Source organism: Lithobates pipiens, unplaced genomic scaffold (assembly GCF_037356315.1).
Source record: "Lithobates pipiens isolate NorthernLeopardFrog02 unplaced genomic scaffold, aLitPip1_a1.2 Scaffold_8, whole genome shotgun sequence".
Lineage (NCBI taxonomy): Eukaryota > Metazoa > Chordata > Amphibia > Anura > Ranidae > Lithobates > Lithobates pipiens.
The window spans coordinates 285,580,017-285,599,652 of NW_027507903.1; the positions used below are offsets into that span (position 1 = coordinate 285,580,017).

General features: G+C 44.3%; 1 protein-coding gene across 1 annotated transcript in view; it reads left to right on the forward strand.

Moving 5' to 3' along the window:
- LOC143962069 (EF-hand calcium-binding domain-containing protein 6-like) overlaps positions 1–19,636 on the forward strand; it is a 162,469-nt gene that overhangs the window by 138,975 nt on the left and 3,858 nt on the right. The window contains exons 13-14 of the mRNA XM_077471403.1: positions 127–240; positions 9,831–10,007. Coding sequence (XP_077327529.1) covers positions 127–240; positions 9,831–10,007 — 291 coding nt within the window. The remainder of the gene's footprint in view (positions 1–126; positions 241–9,830; positions 10,008–19,636) is intronic.

The window sequence follows — 19,636 nt, forward strand, 5'->3', positions numbered from 1 at the left end:
GGCCATGTTCCACTCACATTGATAGACTGGAACTTTAAAAATTACTTTTCATTTAACATTTACAAACTTACTGCAAATTTATATTTTCAGCAAAACCCACTTGTTGCATTGCTTTTATATTTCTAGGCAGAAAATGGACACAGGCGAGCCTTCCGGAGAAGGTTTATCAGCCATGGAAGCAGAAAGACAACTTTTCCACTTATGCCAAGGTCCTTTTATTCAGCTACTTGTGCGTTTTAAGTAAGTATTCATATATAAGATGTTTTTCCCGATGTTCCAGTGTTTTATAGGTGTAGTAACTTCTTACCCCCAGGTGCCTCCGTGGGCTAACATTTCAAACCCCAGAACAGAAACCTTGACTGTGTTTCAGGTAGAAGAAATTTGGTGCACACCTCTCAACTTTTTAATTAAGGGGCATCCTGGGACAGAAAAGATACAGTATCTCACAAAAGTGAGTACACCACTCACATTTTTGTAAATCTTTTATTATACCTTTTCATGTGACAACACTGAATAAATTACACTTTGCTAAAATGTAAAGTAGTGAGTGTACAGTTTGTATAACAGTGTAAATTTACTGTCCCCTCAAAATAACGTAACACACAGCCATTAATGTCTAAACCGCTGGCAACAAAAGTGAGTACACCCCTAAGTGAAAGGGACCAAATTGGGCCCAAAGTGTCAATATTTTGTGTGGCCACCATTATTTTCCAGCACTGCCTTAACCCTTTTGGACATAGCGTTCACCAGAGCTTCACAGGTTGCCACTGGAGTCCTCTTCCACTCCTCCATGACGACATCACAAGGCTGCTGGAAGTTAGAGACCTTGTGCTCCTTCACCTTTCATTTGAGGATGCCTCACAGATGCTCAATAGGGTTTAGGTTTAGAAACCTGCTTGGCCAGTCCATCACCTTTACCCTAAGCTTCTTTAGCAAGGCAGTGGTCATCTTGGAGGTGTGTTTGGGTTCGTCATCATGTTGGAATACTGCCCTGCGTCCCAGTCTCCGAAGGGAGGGGATCATGCTCTGCTTCAGTATGTTGGCATTCATGGTTCCCTCACTGAACTGTAGCTCCCCTGTGTCAGCAGCACTCATACAGCCCCAGACCAGGACACTCCCACCACCATGCTTGACTGTAGCCACACTTGTCTTTTATTCCCCACCTGGTTGCCACCACACACGCTTGACACCATCTGAACCAAATAAGTTTATCTTGGTCTCATCCAGTAATCCATGTCCTTATTCTGCTTGTCTTCAGCAAACTGTTTGCAGGCTTTCTTGTGTATCCTCTTTAGACGAGGCTTCCTTCTGGGACGACAGCCATGCAGAGCAATTTGATGCAGTCTGAGCCAGGCTGAGCCTCCATCCCTTCAACCTTTGCAGCAATGTTGGTAGCACTCATACCTCTATTTCCCAAAGACAACCTCTGGATATGGCACTGTGCATGTGCACTCTACTTCTTTGGTTGACCATGGCGAGGCCTGTTCTGAGTGAAACCTGTCCTGTTAACCCACTGAATGGTCTTGGCCACCATGCTGCAGCTCAGTTTAGGGGCTTGGAAATGTTCTTATAGCCTAGGCCAGTGTTTTTCAACTCCAGTCCTCAAGGCACCCCAACAGGTCCTGTTTTCATGCTTTCCATTATTTTGCACAGGTGATTTGATCAGTTTCACTGCCTTAGTAATTACCACAGCTGTTTCATCTGAGGGAAATCCTGAAAACATGACCTGTTGGGGCTCCTTGAGGACTGGAGTTGAGAAACACTGTCCTAGGCCATCTTTATGTAGAGCAACAATTCTTTTTTTCAGATCTTTAGAGAATTCTTTGTCATGAGGTGCCATGGTGAACTTCCAGTGACCCGTATGAGAGAGTGAGAGAGCGATAACACCAAATTTAACACACCTGCTCCCCATTCACACCTGAGAACGTGTAACACTAACAACGGGGAGGGAAACGTGAATCACATGACAACAGGGAGGGAAAATGGCTAATGGGGTCCAATTTGGACATTTACAATTAGGGGTGTACTCACTCTTGTTGCCAGCGGTTTAGACATTAAAGTGTTGAGTTATTTTGAGAGGACAGAAAATTTACACTGTTATACAAGCTGTACACTCACTACTTTGCATTGTAGCAAAATATAATTTCTTCAGTGTTGTCATATGAAAACATATAATAAAACATTTACAAAAATATGAGGGGTGTACTCACTTTTGTGAGATAATGTATGTGTGCTCTGTGTGCCACAGTGAATATGAATGTGGCTAAGTTGCTCTGAATATTGCGCATTGCACATTGCCTAAAGGAGTACGGTTAAAGTCTAAACCTGCACATGGTATACATCATACATAGTCTGCATTGCTTGTTCCTACAACATACTCTATATTTACTATGCTGTGCAAGAGAGTCTCAAATCAATACATGCAGATCCAGAGTGACAGAGTACAGTGCATGCCGTGCCACATGTGTACAGTACACAGATAAAGTCAGCTTTTAGGGTTGTCACACTTTGAATGACAGTTGTGCGACCATGCAACACTGTACGCAAATTAAATTTTTACAATTCATTCACACAAATAGAGCTTTCTTTTGGTGGTATTTAATCACCACTGGGTTTTTTTAATGCGTTGCTAAACAAACAAAAAAAGACTGAAAATTTAAAAAAAACAAAACGCGTATTTCTTTGTTTCTGAATTTTGCAAATATATAATTTTTCTTCATACATTTAGGCAAACACCTATTGTTTTTGGAAAGTAGACAGTCCAAGGTATTCAGTAACAGGCATGACAAGTTTTTTGAAGTTGTAATCTTTTGTCACAATTGTTTTTTTTGGCCCTGTCAATACCGTGTGATCACTGTGACCAATCATAGAGATCATCACAATTGTACATGATGATGGCATGAATGGAAGCCAATTGTCATGTCATCTGCTGTGATTGGTCACAGCTATCGCATGGTACCAGCAGTGGCCTGGTATACTGATCTGTCATCCAGATCTGTCATGACAAATCATGCCGCAGTGCGGTCTGTGGGGCGCACGCGATGTGCGACCTTTGGAGGACATCATATGACGTCAACCCAGAACGGCAAAACTGTAACTAGAAGTACAGAATTACATTTATTGTCACTTTTGTCAATTTTGCTTATCCTGTGCCATAATCCTCTCTACTTAACCTCCCTGGCGGTATGATTCAGTCTGGAATTAGGTGCTGAAATCGGTACAATTATTTTGCATGGAAATCTGGCGTTTTATTTTGTAGTCCTGTAATTCTTAGGAATAACGCTCTTAAATCTCTTCAAACCAGAGTCTAGCAGACATCCCGGGTATAATAAAGTTTATAATATAATAAAGAATAATAAAAATTATTCAATAATGTAATCAAATCCTAAAACACTGAAAAAGGGACACTTTTTGGTTGCTATGGACAATCTCCAAATTCCAGGCAGAAAAAACAGTATTTATAATATAAAAGTGCATGCAGGGCATTGCACAGACCACTAGGGACAAAGGGGGTGTGCATTTTTTAATACAGCACTGTAAGCTGTAAGATTACAGTGCTGTGTGTGTTTTGCGTGTTTTTACTTTTTTGAATTTGCCGCCGTTCTCCGCTCCCGGAGCTCGGTGGCATTCAGCACTGTGAATTGAGCGGAGGACAGCTCGATCACACAGCGCGGGGGACATCGCTGGATCCAGGGGACAAGGTAAGTAAGTCTCACTGTGTCCTCCCTGCATCCAGCGAAGCGATCCCGAGTCTGGCTCAGGGTTACCGCTCCTGCTAGTAAATTCCCAACCCGAGCCAGACTCGGGATTACCGCTAGGGAGGTTAACCTCCCTGGTGGTATGATTATTTCTGATTTTTGGTGCTGAAAGCGGTACAATTATTTTGCATGGAAATTTGGTGTTTTATATTGCAGGCCTGCAATTTTTAGGAATAACTCACTTAAATCTGTCCAAACAAAAGTCTAGTAGACATCCCGGGTATGATAGTTTGAAAAATTAATCATAAATTATAATATAATAAATAACTATAAATAATTATAGCAAATAATACTATAATAATAATAAAAATGATTCAATAATTTAATCTAATCAAAAACACTGACATTTTCTCAGTTGCATAATTGTCCCTGTCATTACTTTCAGTGTTTGATGACGGATCTCCCCACAAATCATCGCTCAATATCTGCAAGTTATTCTAATTTATTATCACTGTTTTATAGCTGGTCTAAAACCACTTTTGACGTAAAGGGACACTTTTTGGGTGTTATGGACAATCTCCAATTTCCAGTCAGAAAGAATAGTTTTTATAATATAAAATAGCATGCAGGGCACTGGACAGACCACTAGGGACTAGGGATGAGCTTCGAGTTCAAGTCAAACTCATGTTCGACTCGAACATTGGCTGTTCGCCGGTTCGCCACAAATTCGAAAAGCAGCGGAACACCCTGTACAAGTCTATGGGAGAAATCTAAAGTGCTAATTTTAAAGGCTTGTATGCAAGTTATTATCATAAAAAGTGTTTGGGGACCTAAGTCCTGCCTCAGGGGACATGTATCAATGCAAAAAAAAGTTTTAAAAACTGATGTTTTTTTCGGGAGCAGTGATTAATGCTTAAAGTGAAACAATAAAAGTGTAATATTCCTTTAAATTTCGTACCTGGGGGTGTGTATAGTATGCCTGTAGAGGGGCGCATGTTTCCCGTGCTTAGAACGGTCCCTGCACAAAGTGTAATTTCTGCAGGAAAAAAAGTCATTTAAAAGCACTCGCGGCTATAATGAATTGTCGGCTCCCCGTAATAAAGATAACAGTCATTGATAAAAAATTAAAAAAAAAGAGTGGGGTTCCCCCAAATTCAATTACCAGGCCCTTCAGGTCTGGTATGGATATTAAAGGGAACCCTGCGTCAATTTTTTATAAAAAAAAATGGCGTGGGGTTCCCCCCCAATATCCATACCAGACCAGGTCTGGTATGGATTTTAAGGGGAACTCCATGCCAAATAAAAAAAAAAGGGCGTGGAGTTCCCCCAAAAATCCATACCAGACCCTTTATCCGAGCACGCAACCTGGCAGGCCGCAGGAAAAGAGGGGGGACGAGAGAGCACCCCCCTCCTGAACCGTACCAGGCCACATGCCCTCAACATTGGGAGGATGCTTTGGGGGTCTGTGAACCCTCAAAGCACCATGTCCCCATGTTGATGGGGACAAGGGCCTCATCCCCATAACTCTGGCCAGTGGTTGTGGGGGTCTGCGGGTGGGGGGCTGATCAGAATCTGTTAACAAGGGGACCCCCAGATCCCAGCCCCCCCTTTTGAAATGGTAAGGGGGTACAAAAGTACTCCTACCATTTCACAAAGAAAATGTAAAAAAATGTTAAAAAACACACACACACACCATTGGGAAAAGTCCTTTATTAAAAATAAAAAAAATAAAAAAAAGATTCCAGAGGTGGTAATCCACTCTTGCTAACCAGCGACGGATGATTATCTCTCCGGGGTCCAGCGATGGGTGATCTGATCCGGCGATGGGTGATCTCTCCCTCCAGCACAGCGCATTCATCCTGTCTCCACCGGAGACACTGCGGGAAATCCGGCAGCCTGACACTTCTTAGCTGAGGAGGGCAGGGCCACCCGTCACCTGACCCGCCCCCTCTGCTGCAAGGGGAAAGCCGGGCTTCCCCAGTGACGTACGGGTGACCCCGACCCCCTCTGATGTAACGCAGGTTTCCATTACATCAGAGGGGGCGGGGACACCCGCACGTCACTGGGAAAGCCCGGCTTTCCACTTGCATCAGGGGGGGCGGCGTCAGGTGACGGGTGGCCCTGTCCTCCTCAGCTAAGAAGTGTCAGGCTGCCGGGATTTCCACAGTGTCTCCGGTGGAGACAGGATGGATACCCTGCACTGGAGGGAGAGATCACCCATCGCTGGATCAGATCACCCATCCCTGGACCCCGGAGAGATGATCATCCATCGCTGGATAGCAAGAGTGCGTTACCACCGCTAGAATCTTTTTTTTATTTTTAATAAAGGACTTTTCCCAATGGTGTGTGTGTGTTTTTTAACATTTTTTTACACTTTCTTTGTGGAATGGTAGGGGTACTTTTGTACCCCCTTACCATTTCAAACGGGGGGGTTGGGATCTGGGGGTCCCCTTGTTAAAGGGGGCTTCCAGATTCTGATAAGCCCCCCCGCCCGCAGACCCCCACAACCACTGGCCAGGGTTGTGGGGATGAGGCCCTTGTCCCCATCAATATGGTGCTTTCAGGGGTCACAGACCCCCAAAGCATCCTCCTAATGTTGAGGGCATGTGGCCTGGTACAGTTCAGGAGGGGGGGCGCTCTCTCGTCCCCCCTCTTTTCCTGTGGCCTGCCGGGTTGCGTGCTCGGATAAAGGGTCTGGTATGGATTTTTGGGGGAACTCCACGCCATTTTTTTTTTAATTTGGCATGGAGTTCCCCTTAAAATCCTTACCAGACCTGAAGGGTCTGGTATGGATATTTGGGGGGAACCCCACGTCATTTTTTTTAAATTTGACGTGGGGTTCCCCTTAATATCCCTACAACACCTGAAGAGCCTGGTAATTGAATTTGGGGGAACCTCACGCTTTTTTTTTTTATCAATGACTTTCAATGACTGTTCTCTGTATTAAGGGGAGCCGACAATTCATTATAGCTGCGAGTGCTTTTAAATTACTTTTTTTCCTGCAGAAATGACACTTTGTGCAGGGACCATTCTAAGCACAGGAAACATGCGCCACTTTACAGGCATACTATACACACCCCCAGGTACGAAATTTAAAGGAATATTACACTTTTATTGTTTCACTTTAAGCATTATTAAAATCACTGCTCCTGAAAAAACTGCAGTTTTTAAAACTTTTGTTTGCATTGATACATGTCCCCTGGGGCAGGACCCAGGTCCCCAAACACTTTTTAGGACAATAACTTGCATATTAGCCTTTAAAATTAGAACTTTTGATTTTGAACGTTCGAGTCCTATAGACTTTAATAGGGTTCTAAAGTTCAGACGAAGTTTAGGTCTATTCACAGGTTCTAGTGCAAACCGAACCGGGGTGGTGTTCGGCTCATCCTTACGAGGAACAAAAGGGATGTGAAATAATGTGATACAGTAATGTAATCTCTAAGATTACAGTGTACTGTATGTATTGTGTGTGTTTCACTTTTTGAATTTGGAGTCGTTCTCTATCCCTGTGCATCGCAACGCTCATAGGGAACGGAGCCTGGCTCCATGATGAATCGAGCGGAGGATGAGCTGTTCACTGCGGGGAGACATCACAGGATCCAGGGCACAAGGTAAGTAAGCTCTTCCTGAATCCTGTGATGCAATCCCAAGTCTGGCTTGGGGTTACTGCTTTTGGTTCTGACGTTCCACCCCGAGCCAGACTTGGGAATAACGCCAGGGAGGTTAAAGGAGTTGTAAAGTCACAAGGTTTTTTATATTATTGCATTCTATGCATTAAGATAAAAAGCCTTCTGTGTGGAGCAACCGTCCCAGCACCCCCTAATGTTTACCTGAGCACCATCTCTGTCCAGCGATGTCCACGAGTGTCTTGGCCATACGACTCTCCATCCTGGTTGGCTGAGAAACAGCAGTGGCATCAATGGTTCCCACTTTTGTCAATCAAAGTCAGTCAACCAACCGAGAGAGAGAGGGGGTGGGGCCAGGCCGAAGCTCTGTGTCTGAATGGACACAGGGAGCTGTGACTTGGCTTGGGTGCCCCCCATAGCAAGCAAAGAGAGGATTATGGCATAGGATAACAAAAAAGTGACAACAAATGTAACCCTGTCCTGAAACTGTAGCTGAAATTGTAAATCTCTACTCTTCAGGCATTAAAACACCATCAGGTTGCACAAGTTACTTCAGGCCTCAACACACACAAAGAATGTTTTTCTATCTCTCCTAGACACCTTCCTTCCTGGCATCAGGGTTTTGGCATAAACGACCCTTGCAAATGTGTTGATGTAACATGTTTAGGCGCATCAAGTGCTTGGGCATTAATTATTTCTTTGATTAAAATAATAATTTATTCTAGTCATTGAAATTAATTAATGCTCAAGCACTAAACCTGCCTGGCGTGAATGTGCGTTTAGACCAGTTTACACGCGCCAAGAGTTTTTTTCTGCCAGGACCCTGCTGTTCCTTGGCTGTGTTTTTTTTTTCCTGCCTCTAAACTCTTCTAAACACCTCTGTGTGCATGGACACATAGGCTAACATTCAGGGGTTTTAGAGGCAGGAAAAAATACCAGACACCCCTAACAGCCAAAAATGTCAAGTGTACACGAGGCCTTAAAATGAGCAGCCCCAGGTCACTCTTGGGTGAAGTCCATACAGACAACTATTTTCCTGCTCCACTCGTTCTAGATTTACCCTCCAGCAAGGCAGCGAATAACCTTACTGGCATACAATTTTTAGCTTTCCCACCCCAAGCAGCATGCATGGGAGGCAAAGAACTCCAGCACAGCTTCCCTACCGGGCAACAGTCCAGGAGGCTGGAAGGTCACCTCAAATATTTATATCCTTCCCCAGCATGCAGCACTGCAAATAATGACAAGTATTTCTCTAGCTAATGTGTAGAGACCACAGTCATAAGCTAACTGGGTTTTTCTTGTGATAAACTTCCTGACCTGTTGGGCCTGTCATAGAATTGTTTTCAGCTTTGTAAAGACTGTATATAATATAAACCGCTGTGGAGAATTTTTTTCAAAAGAAACCCATTTAGTTCATTGCCATGATAGAGAATGTACACATTTGTTTTTTTTAATTCATGAGACATCAAAGCAATCATCATATCAGCCAGTTAGAAATCCCTCCTTTGTTAGTCAATGATATTAACAAATATTTCAAGGGGAACTGCTAAGTAGGTTGATGGAAGGAATGCCCTAGGCGGTGATGGCGAACCTTGACTCCCCAGATGTTTTTAAACTACATTTGCCATGATGCTCAGCTACACTGCAGAGTGAATGAGCATCATGGGAAATGTAGTTCCAAAACATCTGGGGTGCCAAGGTTTGCCATCGCTGCCCTAGGGTATATCAATACATGTCCTTGCATGAAAGACCACGGGTGCATATATAGATTGCACATACAGTATATGTTGTATGTGTAGCATGTCTATATCCTTGCTAAGATATTAATAAAATAACTTAGTATTCTGAAGGGGACTCTTAAGGATTATGCTATTGTTTTGTTTTATATACAGGCATACCCCATTTTTAAGTACACAATGTTTTTTTTTTTCCAACACTGAAAAGTGCAAAATCAGGCTAATTTCTGCATAGAAACCAATGAGCTTCCAGGTTTTATTACCAACGCTTAATTGAACAAGCTGGGGTTAGAAGCTCATTGGTTTCTATGCAGAAGTGAGCCTGATTTTTCACTTTTCATCTTTAGTAAATAAACCCCATTGTGTACTTAAAAGTGGGGTATGCCTGTATACATCTGTTGCTTTGACCCAATAAATGCTACACTCTCTGCAAAAGAACCAAGGTTGCCTGGAACATTCTTGAAGGTTGCAATCTACACTGGCTTTCCACAATTGTAATAGTAATGTATTAATTATTAATTATTATTTATTATTATTTATTAATATAAACAACAATAAGTTAATAGATAAAAGAAACAGGGAAAGCAATCTTATGGCGAAAGTGGTCAAACTATTACATACGTCTGTATTGTTCAGATCTCTTGTCTGCAAGAGACAAAACACGTCTAACCACTCTATATATCTGTAGCCTTTTGTAATGAATATCTCTAATTTCTGTGCAAATGCAGACGTTTCAGTAATCTCTTCCCTTGATATTGCTTACTACTTAGTAAAGCCGATATTCTCAGAAATGGCAATGTCAGTCAAGAAGAGTTCAAGGAAATCATTGAGAACACAATTCAAGTTCAGCTGACACCAGCACACATTAAGAGCTTTGTCGCACTCCTTGGAAACCAAAAGTCCAACGGCATCTCTTTTATAAACTTCATTGCTTTCCTTCAAGACAGGTACCTCTATTTAATAAATCAACTAATATATATTTATTTATTTATTGGGCAACTACAAGGAAAATTAGGTTTAATATTGATAAATGTTAAGGTATGCACGTGGGGACTAAAAACATGCATGTGTCATACACAGGACTGCTGATAAGGGAGTACAGCCGGCCCTTATGTACTGGGCCCAGGTCCCATCAGTTTGCCAAGCAGAAGGGCTGGTTGTACTGCATTACCGCAGACACTGATGCTCTTGTGCCTCCCCCTGCTGTGCTGCCATATTTTGCTGTTCTTTCTCCCTTTGGCTGCATTGCAGGGGGTTTGGTTCTAGTATCTGTGCTCCCCCACCCCCTTACCGACTGGGGCCCCTGTGTCCTCCCCTTACACTTGTTGTCCGCGACTCTCTTTATTCCACTTTCTCCCACTGTGCTGCTGGCTTCCCTCCTCTCCTGCCCCACTGGCAGCTGCTGCAAGCACACAAGGGGATTGTTTCAGGATGGAGGGCGGGGAAGGGGGCGGTAAATATCACTGAAGCATAGTATACTGTGTTTACCATTCTTCAGTCTGTGAATGACCAGGAAGCCTCAAAGCACATCCTATTAATTCATCTTTTGCAGCTGAGGCTGCAGAGAAGGGGGACTGATGAATCTATGTGCTCAGTACCAAATGTGGAATATCAGGGGTCTGTTTAGACCCCTGATATTTCACCAAAACCCACCAACAGGGCAGATAAAAAACGTAAAAAAAAATTTTTTTTAAATTATGGGCGCGTTGAAATTTAGTTGTGTTTGTGTAGATTAATAATGTTTTTAGTGTATTTGTTTGTGAAAATATAATTTGATATTTTAGGGAGGGGCCCTGTTGGGTAGGGTAGGCTGTACAGGGCCCTGTGATTTTTACCAGCAGCCCTGATCATACATTGTACAAGGAGTACAACTTGATGAACTAATGTTTGAAAAAGATCTAAACCAGGACCAATTAACCTGCATTTAGATTAGGTGGCTGAATTAGTTTTCATTTGAAGGCTTTTTTTTTTCTTTGGAACAGATTCACACTGTCGTGCTGTGGTTTGGCCACAGCATGGGTGCAGTGCAGTGTACCCACAGTTTTCGTGCAGCTTACCCTTGATTTCCCATGGACTTCAATTATACCCTGCGTTTTTGTAGAGATTTCTGAAAGCGCACCAAAAGCACTGCAAGATGTATCTTGGTGCACTTTCAGAAAATGCACCAAAATGCAGGAAATAATATATTTCGGACACGCTACCCCCACAGGAGCCGTTGAATATTCTGGGTACCCTGTTCACTACTGAGCCCCGAGCAGAGTGTTGCCCCTGCTTACACCATCTAAATACCTCAGCCAGGTGACTCCCTGGCTATCACACAAAGGATAAACATGTACACACTGATGAGATAAATGTTTAACTTGTATTAAAGTCACAGAAATGGCAAAACAGGTAAAATTAACAAGAGTCTTTCAAATGGCAAAACACCAACAGGAAAAAAAAGACACTGTAACGCAATACAGTACCACGTTAAGCTACTCCCACCCATCCTGCAGGATTGAAGATTTAAATGTCAGCTCCCAAACCGAGAGATTTTCCCAAATAAGCAAAAGGGATGAGAAAGAAAGATCAAACACTGGGCTAGCTCACTTGCAGGCTCTCAGTGAAAAGAGTCAGGGTTTAACTCTCAGGAATTTAGGCAAGTAAATTTATAGCAGATACCCCAAGCGCATGAGGAACTCTTCTGCCGGCTAGTTGGGGCCCTTACGTTAGTGCACAATAGAGATGTAGTCTCTTTGAAGAAAACGGAGTTGCCCAATGAATGGAAAAATGGCAAACAGAGTTCCCCTTTAATAAAACAGTACTTGCTTTGGAAGGAAGAAGGGGAAACAAATTTCGGTTTGATTATGTCCCTTTAACCGCTTCAGCCCCAGAAGATTTTACCCCTTTTTCTGACCAGAGCACTTTTTGCACTTTGGTAGCTAGCAAATTTCTTCCCAGGATAGCTCAAGTCTGAAAAAAAAGGTGATTTCTGTTATCCTACAGGCAGTGTTGATAAAGGCAGTAAGGAGGTTAAACTGCAGCACTGGATGGGTTATAGCATCTGCGCCTAAAGATATAGGCACGTACTGTAAACTGTTCTAGCTGTAGCAACTGATGCAAACAACAGGCTTAAGTGCAATAGGAGCATTGTGTGGGTTAGGAACCCTCTCACCTGGTTCCAAAAGGCAACAGGGCGAATTGATGACCTTTAATTGGAGGGAGGCCCCCTTTTTTCTCCTCTGAGGTGGCTGTGAAGGTGGTGATGACCTGTTTTGTTCGCTCCCAGGTTCGCTACCTGCCTCCTCATTAGGAATGAGCCGAGCACCCCCCAGTTCTGTTCGCAGCAGAACATGCAAACAGGCAAAAAATATGTTCAAACACGCGAATACCATTAAAGTCTATTGGACACGAACATGAAAAACCAAAAGTGCTAATTTTAAAGGCTTATATGCAAGTTATTGCCATAAAAAGTGTTTGGGGACCTGGGTCCTGCCCCAGGGGACATCTATCAATGCAATGCCGTTTTTTCGGAAGCAGTGTTTTTTTTTTTTTTTTTGCATCAGTATACAGCACGCCATAATCACTCTTCATCAAATTGTGGCTAACTTTGCGCCCTTGTTACTTTAGTTCCTTCTTCTTATCGCCACCATTTTGCCTGTTGGCAGTGCTATTTTCACATCACATGCAAACCTTTTTAACATTTTCCTCTATTTAATTCTTTGTTTATTTTATTAAAGTTTCAGAGAAGAAATATATTACAAAAAGTATGCTACCCATTCCATTTTCGTATCTATCCCCAACCCCCCCCCCCCCCAGGCCCGCTCCCTCCCTCCCCTCTCTCTCTCTCCATCTCTCCCCCGCGCTCCCCCCCTCATTTCCCCTCGGATCCGCTCATTCTGAGATATTCCCTTGTTTTCTTGAACTCCAGCCATTTTCCCCACTTACTGAAGTAAGTTTCCACTTGGTCCCCTCTTCTAGATATTGATTCCTCCATTGATCTTACCCACTCTATTTTGCCTAACCATTCCCTCATAGATGGGGGTTCGGGGGTGCCCCATCTCTTTGGGATCAGGCTTTTTGCTGCAATCAATAAGTGAGGAATCAATGAGTTTTTGTATTCCCCCAGTGTTTTGTCAGTATCGTGAAACAGGCATGTCCATGGTTCCTTCTTTACCTCTTCCCCTGTTATTCGGAAAATATTTTCTATAATTTTCTCCCAGTATGGGCCAATCTTTCCACACTCCCACCATATGTGTGCAAAGGTTCCCACCTTATCGCAGCCCCGCCAACATAGTGCTGATATACCTGCTCTCCTCTTATGCGCTCTTTGTGGGACAACATACCATCTTGCCATTAATTTAAATGACATCTCTAATGACATATTGTCCCTAGATATTGTACCTGCTATTCTTAAGATCTTCTTTCAACGTTCCTTATCCCCCACGGTGCCCAACTCTTCTTCCCATTTTTTCAGGAATAGTGGTTCCCCTGGGTCCTCTTCCTCCTGTAGGATTTTATAAATTTTGGACATACTTTTTTTCTTGCAGCTCGAATCCGAGAGCATTCTCTCCATTGGTCGGAGATCTCTTGTCCCTCGAAGTGGCCGAGGCAGAGTCTGAACAAAATGTTTAATTTGTGCATATCTCCAGCTATCTAAGTTCCTACTTCCCCATCTTTGTCTTATTTCTCCTAAAGTGCAAAATCTATCCCCGTTCATCACATCTTTCAGTAAAATATCATCTTTTTTTGCCCATCTAGTGAAATAAACAAATTCCTCCTTCCCTGGTTTAAAAAAACTTGTGTCTAATAAAGAAATTAAAGGTGAGTTGTACTGCCAGTGATTTGATTCGCCCACTTTATCCCATGTTTTGAACAAATTAGTAGTTAGTGGGTTAGTGCTCCTCCCCAAATCGCGAAAATCCCGTGGTATCCAGATCCTTTTTCCTAGATTAACTCCGCTTTGTGTTTTCTCTATATTTACCCACCCTTTATCCCCTTTGTCATACACCCAATCCACCACTCGTGAAATTACTGCTGCCTGATAGTATCTTCTAAAGTTTGGGGCTGCTAATCCCCCTCCTACTTTCCCCCTTTCCAGAGTCGCATAAGAAATCCTGGGCTTCCTACGTCCCCATATGTATTTTAAAGTTAGAGTTTTAAGTTTCGTGAAGAACTCCTGCGGAACTTTTATTGGGATCATTTGGAACATATATGTCAATTTTGGTAAAATGAACATTTTTAACGCATTTACTCTCCCTATTAGTGACAAGGGTTTATATCTCATACTTTTAATACATTCTTTGACCTTATTTAATATATATGTATAATTGGCCACGTATATAGATGACAATGTGGGCGTAATTCTTACCCCCAGATAACTCAGCTCCTCCCTACACCAAATAAAGGGAAAAGAGCTTTGGAGTTCCTCTTGTTCTTTTTTAGGTACTGTTATGTTCAGAATTTCAGTTTTTGACATGTTGATCTTAAAATTTGTCAACCTCCCATATCTATGGATCTCCTTAATTATATTTGGGAGAGTCACCCTGAGTTCTGAAGCATAAAATAATATGTCATCTGCATACGCCGACACCTTATACTCTTCTCTACCAATTCTCACTCCCCTTATATCTTCATTTTTCCTAATCGAGACCAACAAGGGTTCCAAGGCCAGAACAAACAGCATTGGGGACAGAGGACATCCCTGTCTGGTTCCATTATATAGCTTTACTACCGGGGAAAGGTTACCGTTAATTTTTATTTTTGCCGTCGGGTGGGAGTAAAATACTTTTATCCATCGCAATGTTTTTTCTTTTAATCCCAGATATCCTAAGGTCTCGAACATGAAGCCCCAGTCGACCCTGTCAAATGCTTTTTCAGCATCCACAGATAACAGGGCGACTGGGGATCCGCTACTTTCCACTCCTTGGATCAACATGAGGGTTTTAAGGCAGTTATCTCTACCCTCCCTTCCCATGACAAACCCCGTTTGGTCGCTATGGACCCATTGGGGTAGTAATGGTTTTAGCCTTTCTGCTATCACTTTTGAAAATATCTTCACATCCGTATTCAGAAGAGAGATCGGTCTATAACTCCCCGGGGTTGTTGGATCCTTCCCCTCCTTTAATATCAAAGTTATGTAAGCCATCAGTGCTTCTTCCCTAAGTTCTTCCCCTTCTGCGACTGCGTTCATATACTCGCATAGTTTGGGCGCCAGTATTTTTTCAAACTTTTTATAATAAAGGATTGGGAACCCGTCCGGGCCTGGACTCTTCCCGATTGCCATCCCCCTTATTGCCCGCACCACCTCGTCTACCGTTACCGGGGCGTCTAACCTCTCTAACTCATCCTCTGGAACTGTAGGGAACTCTATTCCTGTTAAGTACTCGATAGTATCTTTTTTATTCCTACTTTTCTCCTTTCCCTGTCCTACCTTATATAACTGGCTATAATAACCATGAAAGACCGTTGCGATTTCAGGAGTGGAGTGCTTCATTTCCCCCTTTTCATTTTTTATTTTTGATATGAAGGACACATTTCTTCTCTCCCGCACTACTCTTGCTAACCATTTCCCAGATTTATTCCCCTCCTGGTATCTTATACTCTCTACCCAGTGGTTAACTCGCACCCTTTCCTTCTCCATAAGTCCTTCTAATTCTAGCTTCTTATCTTTTAGTTCTACTCTCTCTGTGATCCCCTTTGGTCTTGTTCGTTGCTCCAATTCCCAAATCTCCTTATTTAACTCTTGTAGCCTTTTCCCTGTTTCCTTTTTTTTCCCTGTCCCGATGCTTATTAAAATTCCTCTTATAAATGCTTTGTGGGTCTCCCATATCGTACCCCTCGTAACCTCTGGGGAGTCATTTCTTATAAAGAACTCTTCCAGCTCTGTTTCGATCCTACTTCTAGTCTCTGGGTCCTGGATTAGCGCTTCATTTAATCTCCATGTCTCTCTTTTGGCCTGGTCTGTTGCTAGCTCCAGCTGTACCATAACTGGGGCATGGTCAGATAGGGAGATAGGTTTTATTACTATATCTTTGAGTGCTGGGAGTATTTGATGTTCAATCAGTACATAGTCGATTCGTGTAAATGTCCCATGTACCGATGAGTAGAAAGTATAGTCTCTGCTATTTGGATGTTTAATCCTCCAAGCGTCGACCAACTGAAATTCTAAAAGCATAGCCTTTATCTTTTTATATCTGAGCCCCGTCCATCGGGGGGACCCCGCTGAAGAGTCCACCCGAGGGTCAATGCACATATTCAGGTCCCCCGCCACTATCAATTTACCTTTTCTGAACTCTGCCAATAAATCCAGGACCTTCCTTAGGAATTTATCTGGGTCCCTATTTGGGGCATATATGTTCGCAAAAGTGTATACTCCATCCGAGATTCTTCCCCTTATGAACAAGAATCTCCCTTCCGGGTCGGCCATTTGTTTCTCAACTTCAAACCTGACACTCCTCTCGAATCCTATTGCTACCCCCCTAGCGTAGCATGTAGTAGAATCACCATAGAACCATGCAGGGAACTTCCGAGATGTCAATCTCCCTCTAGCCTCGTGAGACATATGCGTTTCCTGCAGATAGATCACATTCGCCCCATATAATTCTAGCTCCTTGTTTACTCTAAACTTTTTTTGGGGAGTACTTATGCCCCTCACATTGTATGTTATCAAATTCAACCTTGTCATATCTCACTCATCCTCCTCCCCTCCCCCCACCCCCCGCCCCCCGCCGGGGGGGGGGGGGCAGAAGCCCCCCCCCCCGCCGGGGGTCGACGCGGGGAGCGAGAGGAGGGGGAGACGAGGGAGCGCGAGAGAGAGTACATGCCCCCTGTTTGAGAGAGAGATTGCCCCCCATCCCACCCCCCCTTCCTCCCTCCCCCTTCCCGGCCCCCTCCCTCCCTAACCCTCCCCCACCCCCCTCCCCCCCTCCTCCCTTCAGAGGAGTGAACAAATTCCATTTTTGTTCCTCGCATAGGTGTCCCGGTGACCGACAGGTCACCTTTTGCCCGCCTAGCTTTCTTTGGGAGGGCCGCCTCAATCACAGCCTATCGAAGCACCCGCGCCCCCCCCCCCCGCCCCCCGCCCCGACCTCCCGCTCCCCAATGATGGTGATTATACCCCGTCTCCCCCCCCCCTGTCCCCGACCCTAGACCACTGCATAGCCCCACTGCTTCCGTTATTCCCCCCCCCCCTCCTCCCATCCTGGAATTGATGGTGGGGGGATTTCTAGCCTATTACAGAAGTCCGTTAAGACCTCTGGGAACCTTAATACTGCAGTGCGGCCATCTCTCCTTCCCCTAAGACATGCTGGAAATCCCCATTGATAGGGAACATTTAATGACCTCATCAGATCTGTCAGGGGTTTAAGAAGCCTTCTTCTCCTCAATGTTTCCCCCGCCAGATCTGAGAATATCTGTATCTCCGATTCCTGAAACATAATCTTGTCCTTCCTTCGAATATTCTCCAGTACTAGCGCCTTTTCCTCGTAGAAATGAAATCTGATTATTACATCTCTTGGTTTTTCTGTGGCTTGGGGCCGATATCCCGAGACTCGGTGCACTCTATCTATTTTTAGTATTTCATCCTCCGCTCTTCCTAGGATGGGATTAAACAGGTCCCTCATCACCTTAGGGAGTTCTTCATTTTTAAATTTTTCTTCCAAGCCTTTTATCCTTAAATTTTTCCTTCTTCCGCGATTTTCCTGATCCTCGATTTTATATAGGATTGCTCTATTTATTTTTTGGGCTGATTTCACTTGTTCGCTTAGGTCCCTCAGTTTCTGTTCATACCCATTCATTCTTTCCTCCATTTCTTCCACCCTACCTAGTACTAGACCAATGTCCGCCCTTATCCCAGCTATATCGGATTTAAGTGAAGTTTCCACTTTAGTCAATGCCTCTGTAAATATCTCTTTCAACATGCCCAGGGTCGCTTGTGGCTCCGCCAGCACTGGGTCTCCTTCTATATCAGATTGAGTTTCAGGTTGAGTTTCGGGTTGGGGAGGGGCCTCTCCTTTTCTCCCCGATTCTTCCCTTCTTTTAACCTTGTCATCTTCTCGGGAGCTAACCCCCCCCATCCTAGTGTGAGTTGGGCATAAGTCCTTAGGTTTTTCCGCTCCCCGCCCCTCTCTCGTCTCCATAGTTTTACTGATGCCCGCGCCTGATTTTCTTAATGTCTTCTGGCTGGGGGTTTCCTGGCTGTTTTCCATCGTACTTATCTCCCCCACCAGATATCGTTGTATCCCCCCAGGACTAGTAGGTCCCGCCCCTCCCCTTTTATTCGTTTTCCCCCGCATACTCCTTTTGTAGTGGGTCAGCTCCAGAAACTCAAGACCTTTTTCAGAGCTAAGGTCCTTTTCCTTTTCCTATAACTCTTTGTGGGGTACAGGTTGCTTACGTCACTTTCTAGGAGCGGGGCACTTCTGTCAATTAGGGAGGGGTGCTGAAGAGATTTATATTGCATGGGAGTTTTTCCTTTCTTCCCCTTCCCCGTTCCTTCTATCGCAAAGTAGGGCAGCGCACAATGGTGTAGTTCTTCCCCCTTATGCCAGTCTGCCAGCGGGCGACAGCAGATGCTGTTGACGAGCAGTGGACGCCAGTCTGACTCTCTACCCAGGTAACGCACTAGGATTCGCCCTCTTTTTCCTTTTTCTTTTCCTGTCCCCCCCTTTTTTTTTTTTTTTTTTTTTTCCCTTTTAGTCACAGGTACATGCCGTAGATCAATTCCCGCGTCAATTCCAACATTTGCCACCTGTGTCTGCCTGCCGATCCACTGTCAAATAGGCAAAGGGGCAGATAGGCAGATAGTCGCAAGCGAGCGCTAACCGGCCTCACTACTTTGTACCTCTGTATGAAAGATGTATGTAAAAGAAAGAGAAAACTCCACACTGCATGGCTGTTTGTCTGCCCTTCATATATCCATCCACCTCACACAACTTCTCGTCCTGCAGGGTTTATATCCAACTGATCAGACAACATTAATAACAGTCCGGTGGTCTGGTAGTGAGCGTCACACTGATAGCATTCCTTAGGAGGGTTATAACTATTCGCCTTATCACTTTAAAAAAGAACCATTTCATCGATAATTTTAGTCAGTTTTAGTGAGCAGCGATATACAGGAGATCAACTGTCCATCCCCCCTTCTTTCATCCACATTACTTGCTCACCTCACCGCTCCGCTGCTCCTCTGCTCTGTCACTGTTATCTGATCCGTGACCTTACCTACGCGTGAGGGGGTAGAGATGTCCGTGGAGTCAGGTCGGCTCAGTGGAGAGGGGGGGGGGGGCGCAGGGCCCCGCACATTGCTGCCGTCCTACCGCTGTGTCCCTGCTTCACAAGGGAACGCTCTCTCTGCCCGCTCTCTCTGCGCTGTCTTCACCTGGGGCGTCCGCTCTATCTCGTGCAGGCGAACAGCTGATGGCAGGCAGGCGGTGCGGTTGACATGGAAGGCGGGGGGCGGGGGCGACGAGGGAAGAGGACGCACGCCGCTCCGGCGGCTGCTACGTGTCAGCGGCTCCTCCCATCCCCCCTCCGGAAGCAGTGTTTTAATACTACTTAAAGTGAAACAATTAAAATGAAATATTCCTTTAAATATCAT